Raw genomic sequence first — 18,205 nt, 5'->3', positions numbered from 1 at the left:
AGAAGTAGAAATGGAGACTAATTGTGTACCTGATCACCTGAGAATTTAATTTTAAAAATAGGCTACAGGCTATTATTTCCTAATTTTGCAATTCTTTGGAGATGTACAAGCGGTGATTAAAATGACTGTTAGAAAGCGATATTACAGAATTTGTTAATAGAAAAGTTGGGAAGGATATAGCTCCTGAGCTGTTGAATCTTTTGTCACAAAGATACTAAACTAGTTTCTAAGTTGACAGGCATTCAGGGTGCTGCATATCTCCAGCATATCTTTGATTTAATCTTTGGTTTAGTGTTCCCCCCACCCATTTTTTATTTAATCTAGTGTGGTTTTTGGATGAGAAGTGGACCAATTTAAACAGGAATGTGATACCTGATACCTAAAGAACAAAGCAAAATTTAGAACCCTGGTTTGAGTTCTCTGTTGCACCTGTAGCTATTGTCTAATAGTTTCACATGGTTGGAGTGTGCCTGCATAGTTATTTCCTGTTAAATTAAAGTTAAAAAAACCTCAAACTTATAACTTCAGTGCTGAAAACAATTAGTTGTCTATTGATTAATACAGTGGATATATCTGAACATATTTCAAATGTAATGTGTATTTATTTCAAGGTAACTGGGACTGTAAATTGCTACATATGTTTTAGATAACAGTCATGGTGTGGTCTCATCAAATTTACATAATTGTAGCTACTATGCTTTTTATAAAATTGCAAATCTTGGTTTAGAAATTGCAGAAATCATCTGATATTTATGGTGATCTTCCATGTGGGTTTATTTTTGTTTTGCCTTTTTTTTTTTTTTAATTATTTTTAAGTATATATAAGAAAGGTGCATTTTGAAGTCTCATCCAATTTCAGTCATCTTTATAGCTGGAAAGTGGGTTTCTTTTATTATTATCCCCCCAAATTTATATATCTTAAAGATGGAGATGGAAAAGTGTCTGTCTTCCATATTAATTGCTTCCTTTTTTATTTTTAAACACTGTGTATGGAATCAGCTTTGTTCCTTATTGCTGTATGGATTTTGGATAAATGTATGTCCCAGCAGCACTGAAAGAACAGCAGAGGCTAAAGAGAGAGAAGCAAGGCAGGCATCAGTTTTGGGACTTGATGCTGCCAAAAGACCAATCTTCTATAGAATCATAGAATGGTTTGGGTTGGAAGGAACCATAACGTTCCTCCAGTTCCAACCCCCATGCCATTGGCAGGGACAGCTTCCAGCAGACCAGGCTGCTCAGAGCCCCATCTAAGCTGGCTTTGGATACTTCCAAGGATGGGACACCCACAGCCTCTCTGGACAACTGGTTCAAGTGCCTTATAGTAAAGAATTTCTTTCTAATATCCCATCTAAACATGCCCTTGTCTTAATACAAAAAGAGAGTAGAAAAAATGCAACTAATGTAAGACTTGGTGGGGAGGAGGAAGTCTGGTAAAAAAACAGTTGAGTGAGAATACTTTTAACTAAAGAATTGATTAATTACCTTCTATAAACACTTCATTACAAACCTATGCACTTTTATATGGGAGTACCTCAGTGCAACACATTTTCCTATAGTGACTCTAATTCTCTAAATGACTTTTCTCACTGGAATATTGTTTTACAGTTTTTGAAAGATGGAGCTATGGTGCTTCAAAATACAGAGGCATATTAATGTCTCTTGCTTAGAAAGATGGAAAAATTTGAAATCTAATTTCTAGCTCTGGGGAAAACCCCCAAACCATTAGTACTGCAAAAGACTCAGGGGTGTTAAGTCTCTCTGTATTTCATAATTATCAGATCTGTGTTTTTCACTAATGATGATTAAGCAATTATAGGTAGCCACCTGTACATACTTATGAAGATAGGCTAAATTAAAATTATAATGCATTTTAATTTCTACTTTTGATTATACTAGTAAAGTTATGAAACTCCTAAAAAGTATGAAACATTTTTCTTGACAGTAGAAGTTAACATTTTTCCAGGAATCCAGAGTATGCTTTTTTAACAAGAGATTTTATCTCTTCCATATTCTACTCATGAAACATTTTTCTTTATACTGCTCATTTTCTCAGACTGTAAAAGTTTAAAGTTGGTGATGTTCAGTGTAACAAAATTACTTTCCTATTAAAGAATATGTTCATGTGGAGGTATTAAAGGAAAAAAGAAGGAGAGTGACTAGCCTGTTAAAATTGCACACATACTTTATACAGTATTAAGGGAAAAGAAAGAGCAATAACAGACCTATAAACCAGGACTGAAAATACACTGTGTATTATGTGATATAGTGAAAATGTAGGTAATTTTAACCGCAATGTGGAATTAATTTCTTAGTATTCTCTTAATAAACCTGATTTCTTGGTATACAACACTGTCACCAGATTATGACCTGATACCTATTGGCAGGTGCTTTGTGGACCCTGACAATGAAGTATTAATTAATTAAATAAACTTGTTTTTAGCTGGAGGCATGCTTGAGACAGGTGTGGCACAGCGGTGCTGTTTCATGGAAGGTGTTTGTGTTTCTGTGTGCACTAGGGTACTGTGGAGCTGACATAAAAGCACTTTGCACTGAGGCTGCCTTGATTGCCCTGAGACGCCGCTACCCCCAGATTTACATGAGCAGTCAGAAGCTCCAGCTGGACGTCTCCTCAGTCGTCCTCAGCGCGCAGGATTTCTACCACGCGATGCAGAACATTGTGCCTGCCTCCCAGCGTGCCGTGACGTCTTCGGGACACGCGCTGTCCCCCGTCATCAGGCCGCTCTTGGAACGGACCTTCACTAAGCTCCTCGAGGTCTTACACAAAGTGTTCCCTCACGCTGAGTTCAGCCAGGGTGACAAAAGTGAAGGTATGTGGTTTGGGGTTTTTTGCAAATGCTGTTTCACTTTGCAAGTATTTCAGCTTCTCCACCTAGCCTTAAATCTCATGTGTATTTCCTTCAGTGTTGTTAGGATGTAAATACCACTTGCTCGAATGTTGCATAATTATTTTTGCTGATTCCAAGTTGTTGTAGAATCTAATGACCTGACCTATATAGAGCAAGGTCCCATGCGTGTGAGTGCCATCCAAAAAAAGAAACAAGTAATTTACAATTTAAATACAAGAAATGATGGGGCGTAATTAAAGGTCAGAACAAAAAAAAATAGTGAGACAATGTTGCTGAGTGTAACAGGACCTGAAATTGGTGCTCCTATCCTGAACATGGGTTAGCTATCCCCTGTCCTGTGCTTGCTGGTGGTGCAGAAGCTTTGGGGGGCTCACTGCTCAGCAGGTGTTTAGCTGAGATACCTGAGCCTATGTAATGGCCGTGCTGATCTAGAAGAAAGTCCTGAGGCTTCCCTCTCCTTGAACTGGCCTGGTGCATTCCTGATCTTCCAAGCTGATCCTGTTGGCTTAGCAAGTGGAGAACTGTTTGCTGTTTTGTCAGGTTAGCTTTTTTTGCCAAATTTGTGAGTAAAATCAACTCACTAAGGGGTCGGTGAATGCCAGAAACCTGCTGCAATGGGAGCAGTGTGAGTGCACCAAGGAAGCCGGGAACAAGAAGGAATATGGCTGACTGTTTTGACTGGCAGTGAGTCAATAGGTGCTGGGAATTTTTTACCCAACTGTTCTCTGAGACATGCTTTAATAGTTACCCAGCTCATTTCTTGGAAGTTAAATGTTGAACAAGATACCTTGGCTTTGAGATCTGTTTATTCTGATATAGTCTACTGTTCTTATCTGGGATCATTCTCACCCCCCCAGCTCTGTAAACAGTTCTTGGGGTTGTGTGTGATTAACTTGAAAACAGCCCAGTCATAAAGCAAATCTTTCTTGACTTCTCATTTGTGTTCCAGAGCATGCTTTCAGCCTGCAGCCCAGGCAGCTTAAACTGATCCTTATGGTGGCTGCTGCAGTTCTCCAGCCAAGCTGTGCATTTTTGCTCTATCTTTTCCACTTGCTTGAGTAGATCAGGTCTTTTGTTAAACTGTTTTAGCCAGAAAACTCATCCAAAAATGACGTATTTATGTGTTTTCTGCTGACTTTGGGGTAGCTGGAGGTTTTAACAAGTGTTGGAGTTGGCCAGAGATGGGCCCTGGGAGCATGTGGTGGTGGGTAGGGAGAAATGAGCTGGCTTGCAGCTGCAGTTAGATCCTGCTGGGATCCCTTGATTGTAACCAAAGTTATTTAAGATGCTTAAGTCTCTGTATACTGTTAACCTGTTGGTAGCACCCAGTTTAGAGATCGTCATTCTTGTTGAAGAATTGGTTTAAGTTCAGAATATTTTCTTTGGTTATATTTTTTACATTCCTATTTATTATTGCTCATTACTGCTAACAAATTGAATTTGGAAGCTTTAGTTGATTTAAATAGTAATTTTACTAGATAATTTGCTGCTATGGGTAGTTTTAAATGTTTGTAGGTAATTGATTTTGAAGATGTGTGAACTGAGGTTTCTATTAGCATTTCCTTTAGTTTTTTTCTTACTCCCTTAAGTCCAAGAAGGTATTGAACAACAAGCTTAATCTTTGTTAAAACCAGAAGAATCCACTTTCAGGTACAACAATTGTACATTGTGCAATGTAGACTACACAATAGGGCTTCAAATTTTTTTGAATTCAAAGCTAAGTATACAGCACATGCGTACAGGTGTGCTTACAATCTGCACATCAGGTTTTCTGCATTTCACTAAGAATTCCCGTTTTTTGTAATTCAGTGAGTCAGATGCTCAAGCAGAGGACGTCACAGAGACTTGATGCTTGGGATTAAAAGATGAGCTACCTTTTAAAATAATTGTGTATTTTAGGAAGTGAAAGCTGTGTCCAGTGCATGAGCATAGGACTTACTTGTGCCTATGTCTGGTATACTGGAAATCCTCTGTTTTAGGGACTGTAGTGAGCCCAGAGGAAGAAGGCCTTTGTCCAGTTGATTTGGAGGTCTCCACCCTTAGCTTTAGCTAAATATCCAGCAGCTTCTGTGCCATGTTTTCTTGCTGTGGAATAGCTTTTGGCCACTGCTTGGGGTCTGCAAGCCTTCTTCATCTTTGTTCCCTGAGGAATGATTGTCAGGTGTGTATCCCTTGACAAGGGATAGGACACATCCTCCTCCCATGCCAGCAGAATATCATTCCTGCCCAGCCTACTCTGAATCCAGTTTCTTACATCACATGGCCAGCTAAGGGAACCTTTGTTGTCTCTTAACAATTTTTCCTGGAACCCTGGGACAGTTTTTCCTGTGGCTTGGCTGTCACCTCCATCCAACTCTTAACACTGCCCTGAAGGAGATTCCTTTGTCCCATGGTGATCGTCTGATCAGTGTGGCAGGACCTGTGCCATTGCCTCATGTTATCCCAACAAGTCATGCAGTGGACTGTGTATTTGAGAATAACACTTGGATCTCTCTGTATTTCACACTTTCATTTCGCAGCAATCCCTTTTCATAAGTGGCTATGGCCAACTTGAGCTGCTGTTGGGATGTCTGGTGGTTGTCCTGAGCAGCAGTGTGCTACAGTGACTCTGGGCTGCTCCCAGGAATGCTGTCCATCCATTGCAGCACATTTTCTTGCTCAGCAGAGCTGGCCTCTGCAGTACTCCTGCTGTACAGCTGAGTGGCTGTGACCATTTTCATCCCATCATTGCACGCTTCCTTCCCTATGGAAATGAGAACGAGTGGCCTTGCATAGGGCAAAAGCAACTCAACTTTCCAGGGGCAAGTAAAGATCGTGCAGCAGTTCTTTTCCATTATCAAATCACACCAGGTAACTCTTAATCCCATTGCAGCTCTGGGAGCTAATTTAGCTGTACCTGATTTTCAACTGTTACCTGGTTGTTTTGTTTTAGTGCCATATTAGTATTTTTGCATTTGTTAGTCTCTGCAGTGTGTCTTGTGAATATAATCAGTCTTTGAGATTTTCAAGGTCTGTATAGAAAGTGCTTCAGTTCATTGTGTTACTATATTAGCAAAGGAATTAAACTAGGTAAAGGTATAGTATATGAATATGGAAGGCATTGAACTGATTTTGATAAAAAGAAATTTGATATTCTTCAGCAGATTATCAGAGGGTGGAAAACAATTCTTCATAAACACGTCTAGGTAGTCATGCTGAGAATAATTTTGGAAGAAGTGTACCTATGAGAATCTGGACACTTGAACAAGTAAATAATTACAAAATTCTGTATAGTCTGAGGAATTACACATTTTATAGCTTCGTCCTTGAAAAAACCTCTAGCCGCAAAATAAACCCGAAGGAAGCATTTCATAACAAGTTAAACTTTTTTGTATTTGAGAAGTTGTTTAGCTTGATTGTTTAAAAAAATAAATTGTAATTATGATTAGACTTCTACCGCATTTAATTTGTTTTGGTTTTTGAAGTAATAAGTACTTAGTATTCCTAAGGCTGATACTTAGACAGTTTTAACTAATTTCTTTTACATTTGAAGATTTATTATAATTGACACAAAGAAAATTGTAGTATCTTGTCTTGTTTGTTGTACCATGTACTTAGAAGTGATAAAGTTCTAATTAATACATCTCTTGAAACAGATGTACCAAGTCTAATATTAGATGATAGTGAAGATGAGAATGCTTCATCAATTTTTGAGACGAGCTGTCACTCAGGATCACCAAAGAAACAGTCATCAGCTGCTATACATAAACCCTACCTTCATTTTACAATGTGAGTGTTTCTCTAAATGCGTATAATTAGACAGATGAAACCAGGAGACTCTTATATCAGGAGAGCTAAGAAAGTTGCTTGCTTGGGGTGGCAGTGGTGTTCTGCAATGAAACATGTAAGTGCACAGATAAGAGTTTTAGATGTGGGGGTGTTCTTGGGAAAGGTCACATCCCACACGCAGGAATCAGAAATGTTTTTCAATAGTAGGTTAGAAGTAAAGCTAATAACTGCAATTCTTAATTTTAACAAACTACTTCAATTTGAAAGGTTAAGAACTGAGAAGAGATGTATGAAGGAATATATTGGAGGGGTTGTGTGCTTTTTCTTGGTCCAAAGTATGGTTGAGCTTTGGTGTATGCATCTGTTTTGGAAGCATTTTGTATAAGGAATGCATTCAGCATTTTTATTGTGCGTTTTTCATTGTTTTTTGTGGAAAGTTTCAGGAAAATGGGAATTTAGAAAATATGTGTGAAATTTGGATGAGTGTATCTTGTATAAATTGGACTGGCTACAGTAATTAACAATAACGAACATTTCTTGGTTTTGTGTTAAGAATAGTTTTGGACTGCATTATGTGGTAGTTTCTGCAGGGAGTTTGCTGAATAAAGAAAATGAAGTTAGAAAAACTGTTCATTAGTGGCACTGTTTAGTAGAGCCATCTTGTGGAAAACTGTTAAAATTTTTGTGCTAAATAATAATGCCAGAACAGAATTTATGGATATCTGAGCTTAAAAATAAGGATTAAAGTTCAAACAGTTGGAGGGACATAATTAAATATTCTAATGTTAAATTTAAGCTTTTCTTGTGAGGTTGGGAAGGGGGAAGTCAAACCCAGAACAACAATATATATTTGTGTGGATGTGTGCCTAAATAAAAGAATCACAAGGCTGTGCTTATTTTTGCAAAGTATGTAAGCCTCCCCTAATCTATTTTCTGAGCATTTTTGATTGTTATCTGTGTGTGTAACCACCACCAATAGAACTGAAAGCCAAAGGTCAGCAGTGTTCATTCCTGTCCCAAAATGTTTAACATGAAGTAATACCAGCAAGTTTTGTTCCACTGCCCGAGTTCACTGATGGGCAGATAGAAATGCCTTAATGAGAGAAAATGCAAATTACTTAAAAACTTTCTTGTTTAATAATCAGTTTTCTATAAATGGAAAAGACTTTTAATGGAAAAACTTAATGCTTTTTTCTTCTTGTCTCATTTGTCCATAAAACTGGGTAAAAACACCAAGAGAAAGGAACAAACACGAAATCCCTTGTATGGACTGCTTAGAGTTTCTTCTCAACAACAAAAAACCAAAAAATAAGTTTACCTTTGCAGGTTTTCGTTAAAGTTTTCCTTCTGTTCAGAAGTCTATTGACTAGAAGTGTACAAATGCTAAAACAAATATGCTAAAATACATGATACATAGTGATTTTATTCAGCCCTACTTCAGATCCTTTTTCTTAAATAAGTAAACTATGGAAATGTTCATTGGTTCTTGAAAATCCTGGGTGGCACTGAAGGGGTGAAAGGGTTGACCTGGGATTCCTGAGGCTACCAAGGAGATACTTTAGTAGTTAGGACTGACCTAGACATGATTCAGTTGCTGTCTTTACTGGATATCCAATAAATCTTCTTATATGATCAAGGAATTAGTTTTAAATAAACTGGTTATAATGAAAATTGTCATGAATTTAGTATGTATCATAGCTTCACACAGATGAGTTTGAATTAAATGGTTGTGGAAACAACGATAAGACAAATTTTGAGTTATTGGCACCTGAAGTAGTTTCGAGTGATAGTAGTGTTAGTTGATGTTTTTAGACTGTTGTAGGAAGCTATTACCCATTACTCAAAGTCTTATGGATTCTAAAATATCTCCTATATATCCATCCATTGATAGCATTGGTGTGTTAATTGACTTTTTTAACTGTTGTTCTGTTGCAGGTCAGCTTATCACCAGCCAACCTCTTACAGACCAAGATTACTGCTCTCTGGGGAAAGAGGTTCGGGTCAGACTTCGCACCTTGCTCCAGCACTATTGCACACCCTGGAAAAATTCTCCGTACACAGGCTCGACCTGCCAGCTCTTTATTCAGTCAGTGCCAAAACGCCTGAAGAGTCATGTGCACAGGTGATATTTCAGATTCCCTTGTAATGAGTCAATTATGTAATTCTGGTTGCATCAAAATAAAGGCAGCCAGATGGAATGTCCAGGTTTTCATATGCTCCTTCTATTTTCCTGTTTAAAAGAAAGAGGTCTCTAGGGGGTGATGGAGATCTCTCTAGTAACTAGTGAATGTAATTACATTTTTAACCTGCCCCCTCATCACATACCTAATGCTGAGTAAATTTAATCTGGGTGTTCAGTGCTTGATGTTGTATATGGATTATTGTGCTGTGGTTCTAGATTCATTTGCTTAGTTTTAAATGTTTTACATTTCCAAATAGCTTGTGGTGAATATTGCATGAATTGCAAAACAGTTTTTAAAACGTACGTATTTTTAAAACAAAGTAGTTGCTTTGTAGTCTCCCTGGCACATTGACATTAAATATTTGACGGCTGTAGCTGAGAGTCGCTAACACTTGTTTAGAAAGTCTTTAGATAATTCTATTCTGCTGGAACATTTGTCTATAAAATACCACAAAGATGAGTCATTTTCTAATGCACAAGAACTTTGTTACTCAAAACTGATGGTAACAATTAGTTCCTTAGTTGAAATGTCACTGTTTCTTTTAATTAGATCTTTCGTGAAGCTCGAAGAACAGTACCAAGTATAGTTTACATGCCTCATATTGGTGATTGGTGGGAAGCTGTCAGTGAAACTGTGAGAGCTACTTTCCTAACTTTGCTGCAAGATATACCATCTTTCTCACCTATATTTCTACTGTCTACCTCTGAGTCCATGTTTAGTGATTTGCCTGAAGAGGTACGTTTATCATGAAAGGAGGAATTGTTAGGGAGTTCTGTGCTCTTCTGAATGTTTTAATCATGTAAAATCATTTTGTTTTGTAGTGGTTTTCTAACTTAATTTAAAATATGTCAAACAGAAAATGTGATAATAATTGAATGTTAGTAATTTTCCTTAATGTGGGATGTATGTCTGTATTACTGATTTTCATAAGCTCCATGCTACTCTTCTGGGAAGACAAAATTGTTCATTTTGTCAGTTGTTCTTTTTGACAAATGACTCCATTATAATTAAATGCAGATTTAGTCTAAAGGCCTGACCTTGAGCATTACATTTTCTGAGGCTCCAGATGGGGGAGGGTTCCTGGTTTTTCTCCTTAACATTTTCTGTGATTATTTTTTTTTTTTCTCCTCCTGCCCATTTATTCTCCTTTTACTGCAGGAGTGGCCATTGTTAGGATCATGGGGGATACTACAAGTTTCATTACTTTAGAAAATTCAGTGAGAATTACAAGTATTTGTCTTCCCTTTGCTGTGAACACAGCTTTAGGTAGAGTTTACTGTCTCCTGTCATGTGGCTGATTTTGAAAAGTTTGTGACTGGTATTACAATATGGTCATTGTTCATGTCTTTTTCAGTGGGCTCAGTTTTATTATGGCTTTTTTTTTTTTAGGTGAAATGTATTTTCAGAATCCAGTATGAAGAGGTTTTTTATATTCAAAGACCAAGTGAAGAAGACAGATTGCGATTTTTCAAAGGCTTAATTCTTGATGAGGCAGCAATGCCCCCACCAAGAAGGAAACAGGCTGGTAAACTAAGTTACAGTAAAACCAATAATAATGTGATCCTATTGTTTTATTTTGTGTTACTTTCCTTTTTAAAAAGGTGTGGATAGTTAACAGTGTAATTATGTGACAGCATTAATCAGTGCCCAGAATAAATTTCAGAGTTACAGTTAACAGTTGTGGAAGACGGAGAGTTGTGGGGTCAAGGATGCAGTGATAGATCCACAATGCATATTAAATACATATAACGAAATTGGGAATGGCATAATCCCAAGAGCCACTGTGTTGTTAATGTTTCCATTGTCTGACTTCTTGTTTTTTTCCCTAGCTCTTCGTGCTCTGGAAGTTCTTCCTCTTGCACTGCCGTGTCCTGCCCGGGAGCTGTCGGAAGCAGAGAAGCAGCGGATGGAGGACCAGGAGGAGAACACCCTGCGGGAGCTGCGGTTGTTTCTCAGGGATGTCACCAAGAGGCTGGCCACAGACAAACGCTTTAACATCTTCAGCAAACCGGTGGATATTGAAGAGGTCTTGTTTCAGTAATGTGCAAACAATGAAGTTGAAAATATTAGAAAAAGAATGCAAAATAAAAAAAGGAAATGGCTGAGTTAATTAGAAAAATAGATGTTTTATTCATCATCTGTCCAATCTAAGATGCTGATTTTTAGCTGATGATAGAGTCACAGCCTCATTGTCCATGATGCAAGGATTTGGAGCATGTTCTATTACCAGTGGCCCCAGTGCATTCCTGTGCTTTTGTAACTGAAACCAGCATTTTAAAATGCCAACACTCCTGTTCCTGCCAGTGCTCCTGAAATACTTGAAACCATAAATAAAATTCTTTAATAAAAGCTTTTACAGCATTGTAATCATAAACATGATAATATTGGGAAAGTGATCTGTGTTCTGTAATGCATTCAGCATTAATAGTATTGTTGCATAATTTCAGCAGCAATGCTTGTGGATGCCATTAATCACAGATGGTAGCACATTATAAGGCATTAGCTGGTCGATTATGGACTGTACACACCTAACTGATGAGACAGTTTGATCTGCAAATCTATTTTCAAGTGTTGCTGTATGAATAGGATTGTGTTTGGTCTGACTTTGAGATCAGATGCTGGCCCCCTGCAAGCTTTGCAGGCTTGCTCACTGCAAAAAAAAAATCCCTACTTTTTTTCTGAAGAGAGAAGCAACTCTTTTGGAGAAGCAACTCTTTTGGAAGACATTAAAAGATGAATATGGGACATCAGAAGTCCATCATTGTAAAAAGCAGATTTGGAGTGTAAATTCCTTGCAGGATGGAGCAGGCAGAATAGAACAGGCGTCTTTTATGGGCTGATGCAGTCCTCTCTTGATTTGAGCTTTCCATAGTGTTCCATAGCTGACTGTTTTTGAAAGCCTGGTGAGCTGTTTAATGTGGCAACCTACAGTGTGAGCATGGTCTGAGCAGTAACTTGGTTTGATTTTTCCTGTGAAACTGTTTGGGAGGTCCATTATTGTAAGAAACTCTTCATACTTGTAGTGAAGGTAGTTCTTTTCTGTCAAGACTGTGGTCTAGACTTAGATAAATAAGGGCACATAGAGAAGGAATAAGTCCATGTTTTGTAGATGGAGAGAATAGAAATGTGAATTTGTTACTTGAAAACTTGCCAGAATGCTGCTAATATATCACAGCACCAGAAGTCAAGTGTAATCCTTTTTGTCCCACCTGCTGCATTTCAGCACAGGACTAGCCTTTCCTTTTCTACAACAGCTTGTCTGCTTGACTTCCTTAGAAAATGTGTTAGGTTTGTTCCACTCCTACTTGCATTGCAGAGAATGCTGCTGTGTGATAAGTCAAGGATTTTCCTGACTAAATCAGCAGCAATATTTACAGCTTCCAGTGAGGATTTTCTGATGCTGTGCTAACAAGAAAAGGAAGCCTGTGGCTTGGCTTTCCAGTCCCTGAACCAGATATCATCATGTTTCTGTAAAGGGAGACCAAAAGAGAATTTTTGCCATTTTAATTTGTCAAAATAAATTTCAATGTCTGTATTTAAGGAATTAAGTGACACATTGCTGTCCACTGAAATAATGCATTAATATTAGTTTATGTTGTAATATATGTCTGCATCCACTATTTAAAAAAAAAAAAAAATCTTACAGAACCATTATGGCTTGATCTGAATATGTATTTAACTCTTAAGTGCTTTGGCAGTGACCATCATATGTGGGTGATTTAAAAAGAAAAAATGCAGTACTGTTTTAGAGGCTGCCAGTGTTTTTAATTAATTCTAATCTAAATCACACTGAAACATTCAAATATATATATATTTTTCCCTTGAAGTAAATAAGAAATTAATAGATTTTTTGGGTGAACTTTGTAACAGCAGCTGTGCTGATGCATTTGACTATTAAGGCTGAAACCCTTATGGTATCATTAATTCTGTTAAACACTTTTTAGTGTGCCCTGGTGGTTGCTGAATCTCCAGTTACGATCTAAGCTCATAGTAAACTCTGACACAAGGCTTTTTCTTTGGATTGTCCTTCTGTACAGCCAATCTAACATCTGCAATCAATAAAACCTGACTTTTCTTTGTTTAACAAGTGATTGAAGAAACTATTTTATAGAAGGTATTTAAAAGCTGGTAATTTGGCTGTTTAGTCTAATGAGAACCTTACCTACAAAGTGAACAAAATAGAGCTTCCCTAATTTTTCCTAGGGCTTCAAGTTAGGCTGATGGGTTTTGCTTTTTTAGTTCCTGACAGTCTTATAGCACCATAAAAATCTATTAACTAAATCAGTCTAAAATGAAAAATACATTTACATTAAAGCGTATTCCCTCAAAAATACTATTTAATTAATTTTGAAATATAAATTGGTGAGCTCCTGAAGGAAAGCAGCTTTGGAAGTGCCATGTTCTTAGCCTGATAAAACTTCCATTTTTAGCATAAATTTGCTTAGAAATCAAAATGTTTACTTAATGTCTTAGAGTTAAGCATGTGGAATGAATCCAAGTATAAAGATGTGATTGTCATTGTTCAGTAAGAATGCATATGGTCTGTGTCATTTCTGTGTGCTGTTTGTTTATAGGTTTCAGATTACCTTGAGGTTATCAAAGAGCCAATGGACCTGTCAACAGTAATAACCAAAATTGATAAACACAACTACTTAACAGCCAAGGATTTTCTAACAGACATTGACCTGATCTGCAGCAATGCATTGGAGTACAATCCAGACAAAGATCCTGGAGGTAAGAATCTACTGCTTTTGGCCTACCTAGACCTGAAATCCTGGTATTTAATCCCCTATTTTGTTGCTATTCAGGCATTTAGATAAACTGCATGGTTTGTGATAATTAGGATAAGCAAGTCCTAAAGGGTCTGTGCTTTTAGTATTCTAAGGCATGTAGTGCACCTGGGGGACATTAGAAGATCAGGAAAACTATAGCATTCAGAGCTGTTTTCTAATAAATTATGTTTTGTAGTTCCCTTCCAAATTTGATAGCTCTTTTTTCATATATGGACTCTGTATATGCAACAAAACCCCACTGTAATTTGGAGAGCTCTGTAGAGAATCCTCACACAATCTGGCAGTGGCCTGCTGTATTTCCATGTTAGCTTAGAACATGAAATTCGTACACAGAAATTAAAATCTATGTATTTGGGGATAGAAATAAAACAGGATAAATCACCAGGCAAGGAAGTCAGTTGCAGCTGATTAGGAGAGATTAGACAGTATTGTCTTGACAAAGTGTGATGGGATGCTTTCAATTAAAAAGGAATTTGTAGACTGAAATGCATGTAAAAGCTGTTCACGCTCCAAACTAAGGAAAGAACATCATTGTGTGCTCTTTGCTAGGGCTGTCTTACAGTGCACATTGCCAAAAGAAAGCCTTTCAGCCAGCAGCTTCAAGAGTCATCAACAAAGCATCAACACAAAGCAGTCTTTTAATGTAGGGTTCTATTTAATACATGTGATATTTGGACATCAGGGTCCATCTACAAATGTAGTCCAATGTGTTAAAAAGTTCTTCATGAAATCTTGTGAAATTGCTTTACCAGGTTAAAGCCTGATTTTTCTGTATTTTTCTTCTCAAATTTTTGATTTTCTGAGGCATTTTGCCAGTGTCTCATGTGTGGCCTACATACAGTATAGTCTGGTCAGACTTTTTTCATGTTGCCTTTTGAATCCAGTTCATATTTGTAGAAGATAATTTTTTCAGTTTATGATGCATTATTTTCTTTCAACTAAAAAAAAGTCCATTTATTTTGTGATCCTGATAACACACTTTTGAGGACTTCTAATGGGCAATTGATATGAACCAATTAAAGCCTTTGGTGGGCACTTGGCATTCTGACTGTATCTGAAGAGCACCTGTTTTAGGGATATTTTGATTTTCCTTGCTGTCAGAACTGAGCTGGGAGAAATTGATCTGGCTCTTTCTAGGTTCAGTTTTGGATAGGAGGTAATGAAAAATTGTTCTGTCCTCTGCTATTAACAACAGAGCATGTATTGCTCTTCTGGCATGCGGGATTTCTTGGGCTGTTGTGTGAACACACCTGAAACAGCACATTATGGCTGTTCAGAGGAAGCATTCCATGCATTCAGATCTATTCATTTAATGAATATTAACCTATAAATGTACACATTCTTTAAAGCTGGGCATATATGCTTGCTTCTGCTTCATGCTTGAATTTGCAGAAGACTCATACTGTACCTGCTTCTGTCCTGTTGTTAAGCTGGAAAAGCAGTGGGAGGACCAGACTAACTGATTTTATCTGCAGTCTGGATGTCAAACACTGGTTGCTTTGGGCTTTTTTTCCTGGTACTTTGCTATAAAATTTCAGACAGGTTCTGTAGTAATACAGGTTGGGGTTTTCTCCCTCCATTGTTTGACTGGGAAATGTTCTTGAAGGCATGGAAACATAACCACTGTATGTTGGACATGAGTGTTTGCCTCTTTGAGGCACTGCTTGGGGGAAAGCCTTGCCCATCATAGGATTAGAGGAAAGTGGTGGTTCAGTCAAACACCCTGATTTGATTCCTTTCTTTTCCCCTCCCCTCCCCTCCCCTCCCCTCCCCTCCCCTCCCCTCCCCTCCCCTCCCCTCCCCTCCCCTCCCCTCCCCTCCCCTCCCCTCCCCTCCCCTCCCCTCCCCTCCCCTCCCCTCCCCTCCCCTCCCCTCCCCCTCTTCCTTCTTTGCAAGGCCTTCTTAAACATTATTATCTGTCCAGAACTTTGAAGTTTAATATCTCAAAATTATGTCTGGAACAAATGCCATGTGGTTTTTTGGTGATCATAAAGCATAATGCTTCACAAATATGTGGGCAAAACCTTCCAACTTCCAGTATATTTAGTGGGCAGTAGTTTTTCCCCAGAAAACATTGGGCTCTTTTGAGGTGGATACTGGATAGTCTCTTTCACTCAGCAGTTTTTCCAGCTGTAAAGTTTGCTGTTTCTAGAATTACAAATATTGCAAAATAAGTATTTAGTGATATTCTTAATTGTTGTCTTTAAAGATTATTAAAACATTAAGTCTGCCAGTTGTAGAATATGTTTTAGACATTAATTGATGGCAACTGTTGAAGTACCTGCAACAGCTGGAAAAAGTAATTCAGTATGGATGGATTGACAAATTAAATATGTTTGTACTGAAGTTAAACAATGAGTGTTGTAGGTTTCATTGAAAAGCGACATTCTAGATGTCAATTTTCTCCACATATGGGCTTAGTTATTAAGTTACGATTACTTTTCAAATTTCAACAGTGGAATAATTTGTTTTGTGTGTTTCAAAGGTAGGGGAACTGGTCTGTTTTTTCCTGAGTTGCATTTAGGCTTCCAGCATGGGCAATTTAGGCCTGAAAATGTAGCACACTCGAGGCTTGTTTCTTGCCAGTTTTTTTTTAATGGATTAAAATGAGAAACAGCTACTCAGTGTAAGAAATAGAGGAATATGTTTTAGCACAGTTTTGATCAGTTGTTAAATAATAATTAAGCAATAATTTTAGGTTAAAGAAAAAAACAACAGGGAAGGAACATAAGTGAGCCAGGTCTACCTTACAGATGCAGATGATGTCCAGTGTGATTTTGCAGGCAGTATAACTGTGAATATTCCTAGACCCCAGTGGGTAAATTAATTCCTGGACAAGTCTGTTGTTACTTTGGGACTCTTTGCACTCCACTCGATTATGCTGTGTAGATCTGCCTCTGGAAACTGGCTACACCTGATAGCAAGTTGATTTAGGTGTGTTCATAATTCACTATTTGCATTTGTTTATAGATGCCAGCATGGATTAAAGTAGCAATTTTTACTTTTGAAAACTCCTATATCTCTTCAACAGCTGGGTTGTGATTTTTGAGTGTGCTGTGGTATTGATTGATCTGCATTTTCACACATCTGTAATTTTTCCCAATTACTTCTGTTTCTATCAGTGTTGTAATATACAATACAAACCAACATAGAAATGCTAAGGAATTTTTGTAATTGTGGTAAAAAAGTGTGCTGTCCTGTTTTCTAGATAAAATAATTAGACACAGAGCGTGTACTTTGAAGGACACTGCTCATGCCATCATTGCTGCTGAACTGGATCCAGAATTTAATAAGATGTGTGAAGAAATCAAGGAAGCAAGAAGAAAAAGAGGTATGTTTAACTTCAGTTATTGTAACACAACATATATAGAGGCCCTCTATAGACTGATAGGAATGGCCTCATATTCACAAGCCCTGGATCTTGTGGACCCAGTATTTATTGAAGGGACAACACAGCAGGGCAGAAGCAATTCAGGAGGTTTCTAGAATGAGTAGAGGACAACTTCCTTCTCCAAGTTACAGAGGAGGCAACAAGAAGAGGTGCTCTGCTGGACCTTGTTCCCACCAACAAGGAGGGGCTGGGGAATGTGAAGCTCAAGAGCAGCTGGGCTGCAGTGACCATAAAATGGTGAGATTTGAGATCCTTAGGGTTGCAAGGGGGTTGTACAGCAAAGCTCAGTACCTTGGACTTCAGGAGAGCTGGCTTGGTAGAGTCCCATGGGATAAAGCCCTGGAGGGAAGAGGGGCCCAGGAAAGCTGGTTAATACTCAAGGATTGCCTCCTCCAAACTCAGGAGTGATGTTTCCCAACAAAGAGAAAGTTACGCAAACACATCAGGAGGCCTATGTGGATGATTAAGTTGATTCTGGACAAACTTAAACTCAAAAGGGAGGCCTGCAGAGAGTGGAAACAGAAATACAGAGGGAGGAATACAGAGAAACTGAGCAGCCAGGGATCAGGTTAGGATCTCAGCTCTGAGAGAATTCAGCCTGGCAAGGGACAAGGAGAACAAGAAAAGCTTCTGTAGATATGTGGGATAGAATTTACAGATCTCAATATAAACATTTAAATTTAAGATGAAGTACAGAATGCATGTTAGATTCAGACAGTGCAGGTTAAAGGGTGACTGAACTTGAAACTCTTCTACTTTTTCTATTGTGTGAGCTGATCTGATAAAACACCATCATGCTTCTCAGAAGAGGGATACATTGCCTGCTATTACAGACAGTATTATAGAACCTGGTAAACAGGTAAATGTTGGGTTCTTACGTGGATGTGGTGGAACCAGAGCTGTGTTCTGAAAGTGTGTGTAACACAGTATGATAAGAATTATGATAAGGAAGAACAGCATTTAAACCACTGGATTTTCGGTTTACCCTGGCATGTGTACAAGTGTAGTTTCAGAGGTAATATATTGATTTTTTTTTTTAATAAGAAAGAACCCATACATCCACATTGAAGGGAGCATGATGTTGACAATCTAACAGCCCAAAATTGGGAAATATAGCCACCTACTGAGTTAATGGAGTTGGTTTCAACTTGTAGTCCATAGATGTCCAAGTCTGTGTACAGCTTCTAAAGTGACCAGGGAAAG

At 38.0% G+C, this 18,205-nt stretch overlaps 1 protein-coding gene across 4 annotated transcripts in view; it reads left to right on the top strand.

Annotated features, from left to right (window-relative positions):
* The window catches only part of ATAD2B (ATPase family AAA domain containing 2B), a 72,816-nt gene that overhangs the window by 34,620 nt on the left and 19,991 nt on the right, over positions 1–18,205 (top strand). For 3 of the 4 annotated variants that reach the window (XM_069011695.1, XM_069011693.1, XM_069011692.1), the window contains exons 16-23: positions 2,517–2,828; positions 6,503–6,635; positions 8,571–8,757; positions 9,368–9,553; positions 10,208–10,343; positions 10,648–10,844; positions 13,393–13,552; positions 16,820–16,942. In XM_069011695.1, the coding sequence (XP_068867796.1) occupies positions 2,517–2,828; positions 6,503–6,635; positions 8,571–8,757; positions 9,368–9,553; positions 10,208–10,343; positions 10,648–10,844; positions 13,393–13,552; positions 16,820–16,942 (1,434 nt within the window). The remainder of the gene's footprint in view (positions 1–2,516; positions 2,829–6,502; positions 6,636–8,570; positions 8,758–9,367; positions 9,554–10,207; positions 10,344–10,647; positions 10,845–13,392; positions 13,553–16,819; positions 16,943–18,205) is intronic. The other variant, XM_069011694.1, reaches the window with a different exon arrangement.

This window comes from Aphelocoma coerulescens, chromosome 3 (assembly GCF_041296385.1).
Source record: "Aphelocoma coerulescens isolate FSJ_1873_10779 chromosome 3, UR_Acoe_1.0, whole genome shotgun sequence".
Lineage (NCBI taxonomy): Eukaryota > Metazoa > Chordata > Aves > Passeriformes > Corvidae > Aphelocoma > Aphelocoma coerulescens.
This window is presented reverse-complemented; position numbering and strand designations above follow the sequence as displayed.